Source organism: Pteropus medius, unplaced genomic scaffold (genome assembly GCF_902729225.1).
Source record: "Pteropus medius unplaced genomic scaffold, Ma_sr-lr_union100, whole genome shotgun sequence".
Taxonomy (NCBI): domain Eukaryota; kingdom Metazoa; phylum Chordata; class Mammalia; order Chiroptera; family Pteropodidae; genus Pteropus; species Pteropus medius.
In genome coordinates, this window is record NW_024350324.1 from 1,877,062 (window position 1) to 1,894,959 (window position 17,898).

The 17,898-nt window shown below is 58.2% G+C and overlaps 1 protein-coding gene across 3 annotated transcripts in view; it reads left to right on the top strand.

The window, feature by feature from the left end:
- Positions 1–9,282: 9,282 nt before the first annotated feature.
- Positions 9,283–17,898, top strand: part of NFIC (nuclear factor I C) — a 45,507-nt gene continuing 36,891 nt past the window's right edge. For 2 of the 3 annotated variants that reach the window (XM_039839215.1, XM_039839217.1), the window contains exon 1: positions 15,599–15,704. In XM_039839215.1, the coding sequence (XP_039695149.1) occupies positions 15,675–15,704 (30 nt within the window). In that variant the 5' untranslated portion in view covers positions 15,599–15,674. Of the gene's footprint in view, positions 9,676–15,598; positions 15,705–17,898 lie in introns of those variants that run through there. The other variant, XM_039839218.1, reaches the window with a different exon arrangement.

The window sequence follows — 17,898 nt, forward strand, 5'->3', positions numbered from 1 at the left end:
CTTTCCCTCTCTGGGCCATAATCTGCTCATCCATCCAATGGGAGCGTGATGATGCTTGCGTGGGAAGCTGACGTGAAGGTAAAGAAAGGGTCCAGCGACGTGGGTGCACAGGCTTCGTCTGATCCGGCCCCTGCCATCGCCCACCTGCACCTACACCATCCCGGTCCCCTGCTCACGCCCTCACCCCACGATCCATCCTCTCCGCAGCGGCCGGGGGGCCTGCGAGCACCCACGTCGGGTCCCTCTCTTCCCTCCTCTGCCCACCGCCCTCCCGGGCTCCCACCTTCCTCGGGGTTAAAGGCCCAAGTCGCCCCGGTCCTCCTGAGGCCCACAAGGCCCTGCGCAGCCCGCCCCGCCCCCTCCCTCTCTCCCCATCGCTCACTCTGCTCCCGCCGCTCTGGCCTCCTCCCCGCTCCTCCGACAGGCCAGGCCTGGTCCTGCCCCGGGGCCTTTGCACATGCTGCGCCCGCTGGCACACTGTCCCCCGACATGGCTCCTTTCTCACCTCCTTTGGGTCTCGGCTCCTTAAAATCACACCCCCACGCCTGACCCGCGCTTCCCCTCCCGCGCCCTCCCCAGCTCTGTTGTTCCCAGCCACACGTCCAGCGGCCCTGGGCCGCCTTGTCACGTGGGCAGCCACCTACGTGTCCACATGATTTTCTTTCTGAATTAGAAGGCGAGTAAACGAGGCGGCGGCTGTGTTTGTGTTTGTGGGAAGGTTTCAGGGCCTGGCCAGGCCTTGCTGTGCGGTTGGCTGGGCCTCAGTCCTGACTAGCATCGGACTGCAGGGCCCAGTTCTCCTGGGGGGGGTGGGGTTGGGGAGACTGAGGAGACAGGTCCATGTACAGATGTGTTTGGGGTCTCGACCCACCACCCAGCCCAGAAGCCCAGCGTGGACCCTCAGGGGCGCTGAGGCCCAGGCGGGCCCTCCTGCCTGCATTTCAGGCCCAGAGGCCCTGCCTTCAGCCCCAGGATCTCGCTGCCAACTGTAACCCCAGCGCCGGGTTTTCCATGGTGAACAAACAGATGGTCTCAGGCCCGGGCAGGGGAGGGGTGCGGAGCTGAGCCCTGGAAGGGACGGTGGTGGGGGAGCGGGGAGGGTGTCCCTGGAGCAGCCCCGCTGGTCTCCCAGATGGGAAACTGAGGCAGGGAGCGCCTCCGTGCCTCCGTGCCCAGGGCAGGGGGTGCCACCCTCACAGGGTCCCCTGGTTGGGCCACGTCGCGCTTGGCAGAAGACAGCAAGGGGGAGGGCGGAGGCCTGGGCCCGCTGCCATGTCAAATTCCTCCCGGCAGCGGCAGCGGTGGAGGCAGAGGGAGAGGTTTTTTGTTGTTTTTTTTTTTTCTCAACGAATCAAGGAGAGAGAGAGAGAGAACTGTTGGCAGGAAAAGTGTGGAGCCAAACTGGGCAGGGCTCACTCCTGGCCTGAAGCTCGGCAGCTGGGGGTGGGGTGGGGTGGGGTGGTGGGGAAGGGAGGATGGAGAGACTCATCTCGCACCCGCATCCCCTCATTTTGCAGAAAAGGGGCGGCCTCCACGAAGGACAGCAGACACATCCTCCAGGGCTGCCCGGTGGTGGCCGCAGCCTCGTCTCCCACCAACCGCTCTGCAGGCTTCACTGCCTCCAGACCTTTGCTTAGGCTGTTCCCTCCATCCATCTCCAGATCCCCCCCAGGCCACCTGGCCTTCCGTCCCCACTGGACCTACAGAGCAAACAGGAGCCAGGGTGGACCCTACGAATATTAAAAAAAAAAAAAAAAATTTAGTAATTCTGACTTTGTTTCTATTTCAACACGATACTGCGTTTATCGTGGAATTTCTGCATTCATTTGGATTCTTAAAAAGATGCGTTACAGGGGCATAAAGTACAGCACAGGAGATATAGTCAATAATATTGTAACAACCACGTATGTTGCCAGGTGGGTACCAGACTTATCGGGGGGCTCACTTTGTAAAGTAGACAAATGGTCTAACGACTATGCTGTGCCCCTGAAACTCACAGAAAATAATATTGAATGTCCACTATCATTGAAAAAAAAAAAGATACGTTAAAAGATTAGTTATTTCGATGAGTCAGATTTGGGGCCCACCCCCTTCGTAAAAACGTTGCACCCCCTACAATGCGCGCCTCGCTCGCCTCACCCTCGTTTTGGCCCTGGGGATCTAGTTTGTGCCAGGGCCCAGGAGAGGGGACAGATACAAGGCAAGGTCTAGGAAGAGGGGTCTGGCCTCCACCCCTGGAGACAGGCCCTTGGGCACATGACCCCAGCAGACCTGGTCACACTGACATATCCGCTATGTGATCCTGGGCGAGTTAGTTCTCTGGGCCCAAGCCAATTCCTCGTCTACGGAACGAGTTAATAAGGGTTCCTCTGCCTGCCTCCAGAGCCGCGTGTCCATCAAATGGGATAATAGCGCCAAATGGCTGCCTGCACAATGTAAGCTGTCATCAGGGCTACGGGGCCACCCGTGGGCCTCCATTTACTCATCTATAAAATGGGTGTAATGATACCTGCAGCTGCTAACAGCCCAGGGCTCAGGAGAATGCGAAGGGTAATGGTGATGCTTCGCAAATGGGACATCTGAAAGCAAGGATGGTGGCTTCTGTTGGGAAGTCTGGATCCCCCTCCCCCAGCCCCAATTATAATAACGCTTCCTGCAGAGACGTTGAAAACGGGGGGAAAAAATCAGCCAACGCCATTGTTGGTGTTCTGACCTCTTTCCTCCAGGTCCATCTCTCCTCACGCTCCTTTCATTTTCCCGCCCTTTTTTACAGCTAAGAACTAGGAGGTCCGCGGTTAGGAAGCAGGGCCAGGCTGCCCGGGTTCGGGTCCCAGCTTACCACGCACTGGCTGTGTGACCTTGGGCAACTCCCTCAACCTCTCTGTGCCTCGGCTTCTTCATCCATAAATGGGAATCCATGACGGTACTTTGCACATGGAGCCGGGGCAAAGAGTTAACTCAGGCATCAGCAAACCAGGGGCCGGACATTTCCCTTCAGCACATGAGCTGAGAATCGTTTTTAAATAAAGTTTTATTGGCACAGGGCCCATTCATTGACATGCCGTCCCTGGTGGCTTTTGGCTTTCCAGCTACACGGGCAGAGCTGAGTAGGTGTGACAGAGACCATCTGGCTGGCAGAGCTGAAAGTATTTATTCTCTGGCTCTTGACAGAAAAAGTATGTGACCCCAGAGTTACTCTGAACAGCGCTGGGCACAGAACGAGCTTGGGCCAGGCACGCTTGCTATCGTTAAATTTGTGGCTCGTACAAAAGTCACATGCTAATTTCTTCCCCTGTGAACGTCTGTTCTCCCACACTGCTGACAATTCTTCCACCCCACCCCACCCACCCCGATCTGTAGTCCAGGCACTTAGCCTTGTTCTAGTGACCACCATGACAATTCTGCACCCCGTCTGCAGTCAGGCATAGCTTGTTCTGGTGACCCACACCACCTGACAATTTATTCTTCCCACCCCACCCCACCCCCACCCCCATCTACCGTCAGGCACTTCGCTTGTTCTAGTGACTAAGGCAGAGCTGCGGTGGACAGCCCGGCTTCTCCAGCTGGGTCTGTTTTCTATATAACGAACCCTTCTCCATCACTCACTGGGTGCTAGATCCTGTTCTAGGCACTTTGCAAATAACTTCCATAATCCTCACTACGGCTCTCGTGATGCCCTCATTTTAGGTGGGCAAACCGAAGCTCAGGGAATTCAGGTGACTTGCCCAGGGTCACACTGCTGGCATTTGAACCCAGGCCCGGCAGCTCCTGTCTGTGCCTTGGGCTGCTGTCCTCATTGCTCGAGGTAGAGACCTGGAAGCCGAGCCCTTATATCAACTGGGGACAAAGATTCAAGGACTCTAACTGCCACCACTGGACATGTATGGAGATCGCTCAGGGCCAACTCGGGCTTTGGTACTCTCGACCCAACGACCGTCTTTCAAGGGCAAGCCCTGGAGGATTGGCCATCCTTGCTGTGACTGGCCAGTGGCATCTCCTGTGCTGTTAGAATACAGGTGCATTGGCCCCACTGCAAACCCATGGCCACTCCTGTCCCCTGTCCTCTGCGTAATCCAGCCTCCCGCTGGATTTATCCCTCACCTGGCCCAGTCCCTCACCCCTGCTGCCATCTGATTGGCACTCACCCCAACGATGTGTCTATTCCCCTGTTCGGCTCGGCCACCAGATGTGGCACAGCTGGAAGTCCCAGGCTCTGCTGGCAGGCGTGTCCAACGGGGCGACCACTTTGGGAAACAGTCCAGCAGATTCTTAGGACCTTCGACACACACTGGTCAACACGGGGTCCAGCCTTTTAGTCTTAGGTCTTTACTCGAGAGGAATGGAAGTCCACGGCCATGCGAAGCCTTTCACACGCGTGTGCCTAGCATGTGACCCATCCTTCCCGGGAGGGGGGAGGGGGGGGCTGCTGCTGCAAAGGCTGCTTGACCCGTCCCGCCGCGGACACCACGCAGGGGTCCAGCGGCAGGTGAATGATAGCCGAACGGCCACGCCCCTGGACGGTGGTGTACTAGCCGGCCGTACAAAGAAAGGCATGAGCTGTTGGTCCACGTGACAACGCATTTGAACCGCCAAGTAGTTCTGCCCAGTGGAAGAAGCCAGATAGGCAAGAATGTGATTGACAAGCAGCCACGCCCATCCTTTACTCGCTGTCCACGCCTGCGTTCGTGCTGCAAAATGGGGCTAGCGATCTGCCGCTTCGTGCCGTGTGGCTCTGTTCGTGTTCTTCCCGCGCCAGCGTTGGAAGCATGTCTTTATCGTTCGGTGCTTTGGGGTTTCTTTTTTTTTTGCCCCTTTATAGCAAAGCACCTTGGAGATTAGTTCATATTAAAGCTGTGTTTGAAGAAGCCTAGTATGTGTATGCATGTGTGTATGTGTGATTCTTTTAAATATGTATGTTTAAATATTTAATATACATATTTAATGTATACACATATATCATATAGCATATAACCATGTTATATAATATGAAATAATTTTACGTATATAATGTATAATACATATTGCATATCTAATATCTATACATATATACACAATACATATTTAGTAATATGCATTTCATATATGTACCTATGATATGTATCATTCTTAATACATATACATTTTATCAAATACATTTTATGTACGTATATATAACATATAATACATAACATATATATTTAAAACTTACATGTGCACACATATGAGATTCTTTTTTACGTGGGATTTATAAGGCCTCTGGTCCCTCAGAGACTTCCATTTATTTTACAAATATTAGTTGAGCACCTACTATGTACCAGGCACTGTTTTCGCAGTCAGGGAGGCAGCCGTGAACAAGACAGACTCTCCCTTGCACCCCCCAACGTGGAGCCGACAGTATTTATTCTCAGCACGCTCTAATTTTGAGTTAGTGATTTAGCTATTTAGGGGGGCTTTAGATCCGGAATGCGTTTAATCCCACTCTGACTCGGGACTTACTCTCACCGTTGCTGCATTTATTAGTGAACATCAGTTTGAGAATAGAGTAAGTACCCCCAAAACTCAGGGTCAGCGGCATAAGCAGAGCTTTAGCAATAACCTGTACCTCAAAATACGCCACCATCTTGCTCTCCGGACTTATCTCCCCGCAAAGTTAACTATACTCCTGAATCAGGAATTTATCCTTTCCTTGCTTGAAAATAATTGTACCTCAAATATGTATTCCCCCCAAAATCTTGTTTCGCTTAGTTGCTGTAACTTCATAAAGAGGGTATCATGCTGTGTATACTATTTGGGAGCTTCTTGTTCCACTCGATGTTACGTTGCTAAATTCATCCAAACTGTCTGCATGTGACTGGGACAGCAGTGTGGCTGACGCTTAATAGGCCCTTGGGTGAATTTCCCACAATGCATTTCTCCATTCTCTCGGCGATGGGCACTCAAGTTGTTTCTAGGTTTTTGCCTTCTTCACAGTTCAGTGATGAACATTCTTGGGTATGTTTCCTGGGGCGACAAGCAAGGTTTTCTTGTGGCTATGTATCTGGAAGAGAGAAGGCTATGTTTTGTGGCACATGAATGTTCTAGTGTTGGGATGAACGCTAGTTTGTTTTCCAAAGCGGTTGCACTAGGGAAGAGTCCTATGTGCCTGCGACTTTCCTGACATTTGGTATTGTTGGACATTTTAAATTTGGGGCAATGACATAGGGTGAGATGGGGTCTCGTCGCAGCTTACTCATTGCATTTCCTCGATCCCAGAATCGATTGGACATCTTTCCACGCGTTTGTTGACCACCCATGATTCATTGTTCACAATATGCCTGTTCATGCTTTTTGCACATTTTCCTCTTAAATAGCTGTCTTTTTCTTACTGCATTCTTTTTAAAGGGCTATGTTACATTCCATTAGAAGGCTGTACCGTTATTTGGAGCATGCATTCTCAACCGAGGCAAAAATCAATTCTTGGGGGTGAAAAAAATGTTACTCTTTTAATGTACAAAACACAGATATACATACAGCACATAAACAAATGTGCAGTATCTCTGTGATATTAAATTTTCACGAGGGGTGATTTGGAAAAAAATGTCTAAAACAGCTCTGGGGGGGAGCAATAATGAAAAAAGGCTGAGAAATACTGATATGTAGCATTATTTTCACAAGTATATGGCATCAAACATCTTTAAGGGCACCTATATGCTTTCCCGAGTTCGTGATAGACAGCTTTTCAGTTCAACCGTCTGAAGTTGTCTTAGACCTCTGCCAGACTTACCAAACTGCTTTCCCAATTCATGCACACATTTAGCTCCAAGCAATTTATGAAAATGCCTGTTTCGCTATATCCTCATCAGCACTGGGTTTTATCAATTTAAAAACCTTTAGCCACTTTGGCGAGTGCCAGAGTTTGGTATGTTCTTAATTTTTTGTTATCTTTTCTTTGGTCTCTGTAAAGCCAGACATTTTTTATATGTTTGCTAATCAGTCTGTCTTGGAGGGGGGATGTTCTAGAATGGAAAAACCGCAGTCCGACACATCTGCAGGAAAGAGGCTCCTCCTTACAAGGGGCAGAAACTTAGCTGAGTTGTGTCCTATGGCTAAATAGAAAGCAGAACTTGTAAGTAAGCGATGAACTCGGATAATTAACAGAGGGGAGATTTCCTGATTTCTTCTTGCTGCTCATAGTAAAATGTGAGAGGAAAGAGGAAGATGTAGGGAAGAACTGTTGGGCAAAAGGAGCAGAATGTGATGGTTTGAGAGATTCTCAATCTGATCAGATCGCAAAAGAAGCTATAATTTGGAGATCCCCTATCAGGAAAATGTTCTGTGGACCGTCATCGCTCACCAGCTGGGTGACCTTGGGCAAGTGTCTAAACCTTTCTGAGCCTTAGGTTCCTCATCTGTGAAATGCAGACGGAGGTACAGGAGCCACCTCACAGGAGTGTGAGGGGTACATGAGTAGGCTGGGGTAAAGCAGCGAACACCACCCCTGAAGGCCCAAGAGTGTCCTCCTAGGGGAAATGATGGGTGACGGGGCCACTTCTGTGCTCTCACTTAGTGCCCTCTGGACCCCAATTCCCCGCCCCCCCCCCACACACTCCACCCTCGCTTGGCAGCTATCAACCCATCCTTCCCGTCCCTTCCTTTCCATTCAGGTACCTAATTCCCTGAGGCCGAGAAGGGACTGAGGATTCCAGCTGGAGATTAACAGGCAGATTAGAGATGCACTGAGCGAGGAGGAGGTCTCTATCCCCTTAACCCTTCCCTGGCCAGAGCCGGAGTTCTCAGCCTGCTTCCTTTGACCTCAGGTTTGGGAGAGGGGAGGCCACCTCCAGAACCTCCCCACTCCCGCCAGCGGAGGATCCTAAAGAAGGAGTTATGATCAGGTTCCCTGGGCTTTTGACATGCTGGTTGACCCCAGGAAGATGGGTTCCCCTCCCTAGGCCTCACTTTTCTGAAAAATGGGGAGAAAAATGTGCAGATGAAACAGAAACCCTCCGCGTCCCAGAGTGAATGCTCCTGAGATGGTCGAGAATGGCTGGTTACGCGGGCCGGTACTTATTGAGCATCTACTGTGCAGGCAGGGCTGTTGTCACCGCCATTTGCCTGAGATGTCCCAGCCCCCGGGACGCGGGGGTTTGGGTCAAGATTCGCACATGGAACCACAGAATCAACTTCCGGAAGCCCCCAAGTCAGCCATGGCTCCAAAAGGGCGGTCCAGGGCCTGGTTGTCTTCTCTTGGGGTGCTGCCTGCCCCCGCCCTCAACTCTGGCGTCCTCCCTGGGGGAGCGGGGAACCACTTCTCCAAAGGGGTCCCTGAATTCCTGGAGGGAACTGGGGTCGCAGACTTGGGGAAACCCAGACAGAATGAAGACAATGTAACCTTCACCCCACCGGGCCGGGAAAGTCGCCCTCCCATCGTCCCCCAGCTGCGCCAGACGCAGTGCCTGGGAGGGGGGAAGGGGGAGGCGCCTCCTCTGCGGCTGCGGGAGGAGCGGGGACTGCGGGAGAGCGCTTGGGGGTGGGGGTGGGGGGGCGCTGCGGCACCGCGTCCCAGCCCGCAGCCGCCTGGGCCGGCAGGGCTGGGGGCACTGACCCTCCTCGGTCTGGTCCCTCTCCCGCTGCGGGGACGCCGCCATTAATCCTTACCCGGGGAGGGGGCGCCCGCTTTCCCCGCCATCTATGGACCTGCGGAGCACCCTCCCCGCCCCCCGCCCTGCCTGAAGCCCCTACGGGACCCCCAGGGGATGCCCGCCCCCCAGGTCTGTCACCCTCGGTGTCCCGGTCTCTGTCTGTGTCCCCATTTGTCTCATCTCCCCGCTGTGCGTGTTTGTGACTGTGCGTATCCGGGACACCTGCACTCACGGGCCATGGTGGCTGGCATGAGGGCCTGGGGGAGGAGTCCTGGAAATCGGTGTGTGGGTCAGTCCCAGGTCTCAAGTGTCTTTCTGTGATTGTCGATCTGCGTGTCTCGGTGACACCCCGCAGGCCGGGAGCATGTGGGTCCCCCTGTGTCTGCGCGACACCCGCAGGCTGTCAGTGTGAGTCTATGTTGGTGGCGTCTTGCAGGAGGTGTGCGTCCGAGACACCCTATCGGCTGTGCTCGTGGGTCTGTGTGTGTCTGGGTGACACCCGCAGGCTGTGTGTATCTGTAACACGCCGCAGGCGCCCAGTGTGCGGGCTGCGCGCGTCGGTGTGCGTAGAGACCGCGTCGGAGCTGAGGAAGCCCGGGCCGCGAGTGTCCCCCAGCTGTCTGCGTGTGTGTGTGTGTGTGTGTGTGTGCGCGCGCGCGTGTGTGTGTGTGTGTGTGTGTGAAAGAGCGAGTGTGTGAGCGCGCGCGCGCCGCGGCGAAGGTGGATCCGCTCCGTCCTCCGCGAGCCTGACCCGGGACTCACGACCCGCCGCCGCCGCGGCCGCTCGCCCTGCCTCCCCTCGCGCGGGCCGGGCTGGGGATGGAGCCGCCGCAGCCGCGTTCCCGGCGCCCAGAGGCCTGAGGCACGGGTGGCGCGCGGGGCCGGGGGAGGCGGGCCGAGGGGAGGGTCCTGCGGGCCGGGGGGGCGGGCACGGCGCGCCCCCTCCCTCGCGCGCTCGCTCCCTCCCCCGCGCGCCCTCCCTCGCCGCCTCCTCCCGCCGCCTCCGGCCCCCCCTCGCCGGGGACCGAGCGCGCTCGCTCCGGCGCCGGCCTCGCCTCCTCGCAGCAGCGCCATGGTACGTCGCCGCCCCCACTTTCGTTTTCGCCCGGGGAGTTTTTGGGGTGGTGCGTAGGCTCCGGGCGAAAGTTGCCAGGTCTGGGGGGGCTGCCCGGGGGAAGGGCTTGATGTGGGGACCCCCTTCCTGCCAGTCGCCGCTGGACCCCAGCTCGCGGATGCCTCCCTCCCCGCGGCCGGGGGCGGAGCTGGCGCGGGGCGCAGAGGGGGACCCCAAGTGGGGGGCCCCTCGCGGGCGCCGCGGAGTTGGGGAGGGCGGGGCTCCCGGGAGAGGGTCCCCCGCAACCAGGCCGGGCCCCCGCCCCCTCTTCGCCCGGCCGGAGGCGGTGGGCGCGGCTCCGGGCGCACGACCCCCGAGCGCGCAGCCCGCGGGGGACCGGGGCCGGGGAGGGGACGCCGGGTGGGGCGGGGCGGGGCGGGGGTCGCGGCGGCCCCCGGGGATACCCCGGCCCGAGCGAGCGCGGCGCGCCAGCTAGCGGAAAATGGCCGCTGCGGAGAGGGGCGGAGAGCGCGCCGCGGCCGCTGCCGGGCGCCTTGAACTTGGAGCCCGGCGGGCGGCCGCGCTCGGCGCCGCGCAGGGCCAGCCCCGGGGCCTGCCCTCGAGCCGCCTGAACCCCGCCCCCCAGGCCGACCCCGGCCCAGCCGTCGCGCACTCCGGGTCTCAGCCGAGAGGTGTCACCAGATCTCGGCCCCGAGCGCCCCAGGCCCGCGAGCGTCGCTGGCTGCACTTGAGGGTTCCGGTGTCCGGTCCGCGCGCGTCGGTAGCATCCGCACTCGAGGGGTGCGTTTGGGGACTCCAGAGCCCCCAAACCGGTCAGCACGGGAATCCGAGGATGTGTTCGCGGGTCTATGCGTCTGGGTGGTCCCGTCTCTGTCAGTGGGTCCGTGGGTACCGAGGCGTCGGGTCCTCTCCTTTATGTGTCTGTGTGTGTCTGCGCATCCACGTGGCTGGGTGTGTTGTGTTACGTGTGTGTTAGAGCATCGTGAGGCTCTGGGACAGTGTGTGTCTTTGGGTAACTGGGCGGCTGTGCCGTGCGTCCTTGTGCTGTGAATGGTACTGTGAAGCCGTGGCTGCCTGCGTGTCCTCGGGGGCTCGATGTCCCTGGGCGACCGTGTGGGGTGTCCCCGTGTCAGTGTGTGGCGCGGTTAGGGGTTTGCCAGTTGGTGGGGGATGGTGTCGTGTGATGCTTCCCAGGGGACATTAGGTGTCTCTGTGTGACTGGCTCTGAGTGACTGTCTTGAGGATGGGTCTACACTCTCCCCCTCCCCAGTTCCTTTTTTTCTTGCAACAAGGCTACTGGGTTGGGGACGGGTGCTTCCTCTACCTCGCCAAAACTCGGATCCCTCATCTCACCTCCCACACGGTCCCCTCACTTCTCCCTGCGTCGGGTCCCTAATGGGCCCGGCCCGGGGTGGTCCCGGGTTGAGGTTCAGGCGCGAGGTTGCGCCGCGACACGATCTCTCTGTGACTGCGAAGTCTCCCGCCGGGGGCTGCGCGTGCGCGGGGACTTGCCCCGGAGGGGGCGGGGTGGCGGGGTCCCCACACCTCTGCTGCGGAGGAGGACCTGAGGGTGGTGTGGTGACAGAAGCTCAGGGGCTGGGTCCGGCCCAAGAGGGTGGCCATGGAGACCCCCTCAGTCCCCAGACTGGGAGCTGTCCTCCCAGCACTTGTCAGGGACCAGGCCACAGGAGGGCGGGGGGGGGGGGCCTACAAAGCGCTGTTTTCTGCCCTCCAGGGGAACCCCCGCTGTGCCCCACCCCCCCACCCCGGGCCTTTATAGAATTGTCTATATGTGAAAGCCCAAAGCCAGTCCAAATCGCTGCTTTTTACTTGAAACCTGCATCCCATCCTGGGCGGCTGTTTGGGAAGAGGAGAAGGGGTTCCACATTGTACACAGGGGAACATAGGCAGCGCTCAGGGTCACATGCTCCCATCGGCTCCCCCACCCTCAGGCCCCTTCGTTCAGTCCTCACCCTGCTCTACCTACCCCGGTCGCAGGTGCTCACACACAGCCCCCTGGCCACACACACCTCCAATCCCACTGGTTGCCAGGTGCCCAAGGGGACGCATTCGTGTTTGCACCTACATAAGCATACACCCAGGACACACCCTCATGGGGCACCCAGTCACAGCCACATATGCACATCGTGCACACACACAGGTACACGCACGCAGACACACATCGACCCACACAGACATACGCACAGACAAAAATGCACACTCAGACAAAAATGCGTTTGTGGGAGGCAGAGGACCCCAGCTGTGGGGGGAGTGGATGGGGAGGAGGGAGGGCCAAGGATGTGGTGTGCCATGTGTCACTGTGTGAGCACGCAGCATGTACACGTGTACCTGTGTGACTACTGGGAGGCGTTCTGTTGTGGTGTGTGTGCTTGTGAGCATGTGCTGTGTTTGGGTGTGAGTGTGTGGTTATGGATGAATGTACGTGTGCTGTATGTGGGGTTGCGTGTGCACTTATGTGGGTCCGTGTGTCTGTGTGTGGGTCTGTATGTGTGTGGGGCTGTCTTCACGTGAATCTCTATGTCACTGTATGTGTGTCCATGTGTGACTGTGTGCATTTGTATGTGTCACGTTGGATCTGCGTGTCTGTATCTGATCTGCGTACATGAAAATCTGCATGTGTAGTATGTTGTGTGAGTTTATGTGTCTCTGTGGTGTGTGTGTGTGTGTCTGTGCCAGCTCGGGTGTCCTGTCCCACCTTTGCTTCTCAGGGCCTAGGACCTGAACACCCCCTTCCAGAGCCTCAGTTTCTCATCTAAAAAGTGGGGTTACACAGGACCCTCCAGAGGGCTGAGGGGTGTGGCAGCTGTGGCTTTACCATGAGGGCTCTTGTCATCCCTGCCTGAGCTGCTCTGTGAATTCCAGTCACTTTTTCAAAGTTTACATCTTAATTACACAAGCCATTCATGAATATCTAAAGAGGGCAAAAATAAAAAACAGAACCTTCCTCATAACCCATGGGACCCCAGTACAGGGGAGGCCCAGTTGTCATCCAGCTTTGTCTGAGTGATTGCGGGTAGAACAGACACATTCTTGTAAAGGAAACCTGAATATTTTTAAAAGGATACCTGTACATTCTTTTGAAGGATACATGTATATTCTTATAATGAATATAAGGATATATAGTATAAGAATATATAATATATGCAAGTATATAATATATCATATACTCTTGTAATGTAAATTTTTCGTAAGAATACATGTATATTCTTCTAAAGGATGCCTGCATGTTCTTATAATGGACACGTGTATATTATTTTTTAAAATCCCAAATGAGATCTTGAGTCTTCTGGCTGAGTCTATAGCAGGTGTTCTCAAATGGGGTGGTTCTGCCCCCAGAGGGGACACTGGGCGATGTCTGGGGACATTCGTGGTTGTCATGACTAGGGTGCCCATGGCATCGAGTGGGAGGCGGAATGTGGTCCAGACCTCACTCTTCCCGGTATGGCTCTCGGAGCCGTCTCCGTGGGGGAGCCCCTTGTTCTTTTATGGAGCTGCGTAGTGTTCCAGCCTGTGCCCACGCCGCCGATGGCTCGCACAGATGGACGTGGCGGCTGGCTCCGAGTTGTTGGCGTTGGTGGTGTAGGGTGGCAGTCAACACTTCTGTGCATCTGTACCTGGGATGGTGACGGGGAAGCCTGAGAGCGATTTCCAGGGGTAATGCGCTTTGAGTTTTTGACAAGGGAGCTAAACTGGGCTCCAAAGCGCAGGGAGCCAACCATGCACCCCTCCTGGCCCTCACACACAGGGCCAGACCCACCAGTTGCTTTGGTGAGAAAACGCTGCATTCAGGCCACAGCCCAGGGGATAGGAACTAGCACTGCCCCACTTCACAGAGGGGGAAGCTGAGGCACAGGGAGACTCAGCTCTGCCTGGAGGAGATGAGACCCAGGCTGCAACCCTATACCGCAGCTGGCTTGCTGTGGACCTACTGTGTGCTCCACAGAGGCCTCTCCTGCCTGGAAATTTTATAAATACACCCATATATATTGCTGCTGGGGAACTCGCAGAAGGTTCCACCGTCAGCTTCGACCGATAACAGTGACGTGGCCCTCACACCTGTGATCTCAAGGGCTCCGACCTCCCCAACCTTCCGAGATGCGTCCTGCTGTTACCTTTAAACAGATGCGGAGCTGAGGTTCCCAGAGGGGCAGGCTGTGGTCCCCACACTTTACCTAGGAAAGGAACCGGGACTGCCGCGCAGATGGGGGTGCACGTGGCGGGGCAGGCTGAGGGGGATGCTCAGAAATCCACTTTAAGTTTCAAATGTCTGTGAATTGGGGATTCTGCCCTCAACGTGTTCACGGCATTTTTAAATAATAAAAGATTACTTTACTACGTTATGTTGGTATTTGGGTTCCTAGACACCGGCCTCCCTCCCCCGTTCACCCTGGGGTTTGAAATGCCCACCACAGCTGCACAATGGGAGTTTTTAAAAACATTTATGAAGGGCTCACAATGCGCTAAGCGGCCGTTTGAATAACTGTCAGCCACAAGCGGCGAGGAGCACAAGGGGACCTGGGAGTACGTGCTGTGTATGAATCCTGCTCCCTCCTGGTCCGGCCCTGGGACTCTGGGCGAGAAGCCTCCTTCTCCGGGCCTCAGTTTCCTCCCCTGTAACACAGGGGGATATCGGGGTTGCTGGCATCTCCCACGCCCCTGCCTTAAGATGGTAAGACGGTGAGTCAGGCTTCCTAAGAAGGTCTCCGTGCACATTTGACAGAGAGTCAAGGCTCTGCTAAGTGACATTATCCTTATGCCGGCTGACCCCACATGTGGGCATTTTTCAGAGCGGGATGCCAAGAGCTGGACGGAAGGAAGGGTCCAGGTCACCCTAGCCTTTGAGGTGGGAAGGAGATAGTCACCCTGCCAGGTGCCCTGGGGGCTCACACTGGGGGCGGGCAGGTCTGTGCTTAGTTATTCCGGAGAGGGAATGAAGGAGATTGAGGGACGTGCGCCCTGGGGACAAATGGCCTGGTTCCAAGCCATTCCATGTGCCTCAGTTTCCGGGTCCTTGAAATGGGCACACAGCTGAGGGGGCTGGGAAGAACACGCCACTTGGGAGGAGGCTGGGAGGTTTTATCTGGCCCGCCTGAGGTTACGTCCGGACATAACCTGGGGTGCTGGGGAGACATATGGGGGAGCCCAAAGCCATTCTGAGCTCCACTTTGGCAAGGAGGAAAGCAATCTTGGAGGCTCCTGGGTTAGCGGGGTCCCTCTGGCCAAGGGGCGCAGTTGTAGCCAATCCCCTCTGCCTAGGCACTGCAGCCCCTGTCTGGAGCTGGGGGGCACAGGGGTGGGGTGCGGGCCCCTCTCCTGCCCTGCACCCGGGATGTACATCTTTAAGGCGAAAGCCGCGCGCGCTCGCGCCGGGCCTCTGCACACGTCACTGCTTCATTCTTTCCCTCCCCCCCGCCCCTTGGCTCTTTTCTCCAACTTCCCGGCCAGCTTGGGGCGGTTGCGGGGGGGGGTCTTAAAAATCCACCTCCAGCCCCTAAACGTCCAGCAACAGCGCAGCGCCCCCTGCCCACTCCTCCCTTGACTGGGGCCGATGGTCCTGGGGGACCCTCTGCGGTTGGGGCGCACGAGGCCGCGGGCACTTATCCTTTGCGCCGGAGCGGCTCGGGATTCGTACAGGCAATAATGGGGTTCGTGAGGCGTGGGGGACAGCGGCTCTCCTTCCCAGCTCGCGCTCTTTTTTTCCCTCGTTTCTTTGAAAGTTGGATGTTGAGTCGAGGTTCGGGTGGGAGAGGAGAGAAGAGAGACAGAGACAAGAGATGGAAGGAGGAGCGAGAGAAGGGGGCACTAGAAAAAAGAGAGAGAGAGGAGAGAGAGAAGGAGAGGGAGAGAGAGAGAGGAGGAGGCGGAGAAGGAAGATGGCGGAGGAGCGCGGCCGCGGCCTGCAGGGGGGGGGGGAAAAATGACTCAGTAAGTTCAGCGCGCCCGCTCCGGCCGGCCCTGCGCCTCCCGCCGCGCCAGGGATGTATTCGTCCCCGCTCTGCCTGACCCAGGTACGCCCCCCGCCCGCGCCCCCCGGCCCCGCGGCCCCCACATCCCGGCCCCGGAGTTTGGAAGGCCGAGGAGGCGGGACGAAAAAGGCGCGCGTCCCTCCCGCCGCCCCGGCCGGGATGCCCCGACACTGGCCAGGGGCCGGTGGGTGGAGGATGGGCTGGGCCGGGGTCCCCACCCCCAACCTACACCCCGGATCTTCACCCGGGACTCCCGCTCTACGGCCCCGCTGCGAACGCGCAGGCCCTCTCCTCCTCCCCGACTTGGGGCTCTGACTGCAGGTTCGCTCCCCCCATGCAGGACGCGCTTCCCAACCCACCCGCAAGGTCTGGGGGGGCGCCCTCAAAGACAGGGCTCTGTGTGAACCCTGCGCCCGGGCCCGGGCCTGCCTCCAAGAGTAATTGAGGAGGCCACGGCCGGCCCCTGGTCTCCCCAGCACTCCTGAGGAGAGAACCCCTCTGATGTGTTTCCCGGAGCCCCCACCCCCCCCACCAAGGTTGCGCCCCGCCATGCCAGCCCCGGCCGCCTCCCCCCCCATCATTGGCCCACGTGTGCGTGGAGGGGGAGGGGGCGCGCGAACTTGGAGGCGCCGGCGGTGGTGGGGGGAGGGGGTGCTCGACGTCCCGCTCGGTCTCCTGCTCCCCCGCAACCCCGCGCGCCCACCACCCTCCCGACGTTTTCGCTGCATCGATTAGGGGATTATTGAGCCGCCGCCGCCGCCGCCGCCGCCGCCGCCGCCGGGAGGAGCCGGGAGGCCGGCGCTCCGCGATCTGGCGGGCACTGCGGCGCGGCGCACGCCCTCGCCCGCCGGCACCTGCCCCTGCCCCCTCCCGTAGCCTCTCACCCCTGGCCGCGCTCCCAGGCTGCCCCGGCTGAGCCCTGGTGCAATGACCCGCGGGGGGAGCGGGAGCCCAGCCCCAGGCCGCGCGGCGGGGACGCCCTGCTCCCTCCCCGACCCCCGCAGGTTCTGCCTCCCAGCCCCACCTCCGCATCCCCTGTCCTTGAGTCTGTGGGCCAGCCTCGTTCCAGCCTCAGTCTCCCCTGAGGTGACAAGGAGCTAAGGCAGGATCTGGAGAGGGGCACGGCCCGGCCTACAAAGTGCCCCCCGCCAGATGTCCTGGGGAGCACTGTATGGATAGGACCGCAGACGGGCAGTATCTGCCGGGGTCCCCCCATTCATGATCCTGGGGTCGCCCTCATTCAGGGTAGGGTCCTTGTCACTGGCCCCCTTCAGCCCCCGCTGGGGATTTCCTGGCTCCTGGCAGAGGTGCTGAGAGGGGGTCTCATGCTTGTCCTACCCAAGATCTCCCGGGTGACCTTGGGCAAGACCCTGCCCCTCTCCAGGCCTTTGTTTCCCCTTCTGAGCAACTTTTGGGGTTCCCTCAAAGAACGGTCGCTGGCCCACCTCTGTTTCCCTGTCAGGCTGTAGCCCCCAGACATCCTGGGTTCTACACCAGTTGTCATGTGACCTTGGGCCTCCCAGTCTCTGAGCTTCGGCGGTGGGTGTCCTGGGTGCCCCGGGTGCCCCGGGTGCCCCCCGCTCCCTCTGCCCCTCCCTAGCTCTCCGGGAGCCACGCGGAAGGCGATTCCTGGCGTGGAGGCTGGAAGGCTGCCTTCTGTCACTGCGCCTTGGAAATCCCCCATCGGGACATTTCGGGAGAAGGCCTCCGTCCACGTTGTCGAGAGGGGGTGGCGGGGAGAACCGGAACCCTGGCGTTGCCTGGGAACTTGGGCCTGGCTTTCCCTGGGAGCTCGGCGGCTCTTGGGTGGAAACGTAAAATCGCAAAAGTCAGAGGCCGCTGGTGCGAGGGACGTGGAGATGGGGGTCTGGAGGCGGCGGGCAGAGGACCAGAGCGCTCCCGCTGGGCGGGGAGGGGGCTGCCGACGGCAGGGTGTATAACCCCGTCCCCCGTTGCTCTCCCAGGCGCCCCTACCCTGGAGGGGAGCCCCAAACCCCCTCTTGGGCTCCCCTACTTGTTAGCCTCAGCATAATCCCCAAAGGTCTTGCAGGCCCAATGTCTTGGGGGACCCAAGAAGAGCTGACCGCCCCTGCAGGACGCTCGCCCCGGCTGCCCGGCTCAGTCCCCTGACCCACCCCACGCCTCCCCTCCATCCTCATCTCCGTCTCTATCTCGGCCCCTCCCCGTCTGTCACCTGTGTCTCTCCATCTGTCTCCCCGTCTCTGTTTCTCACCAT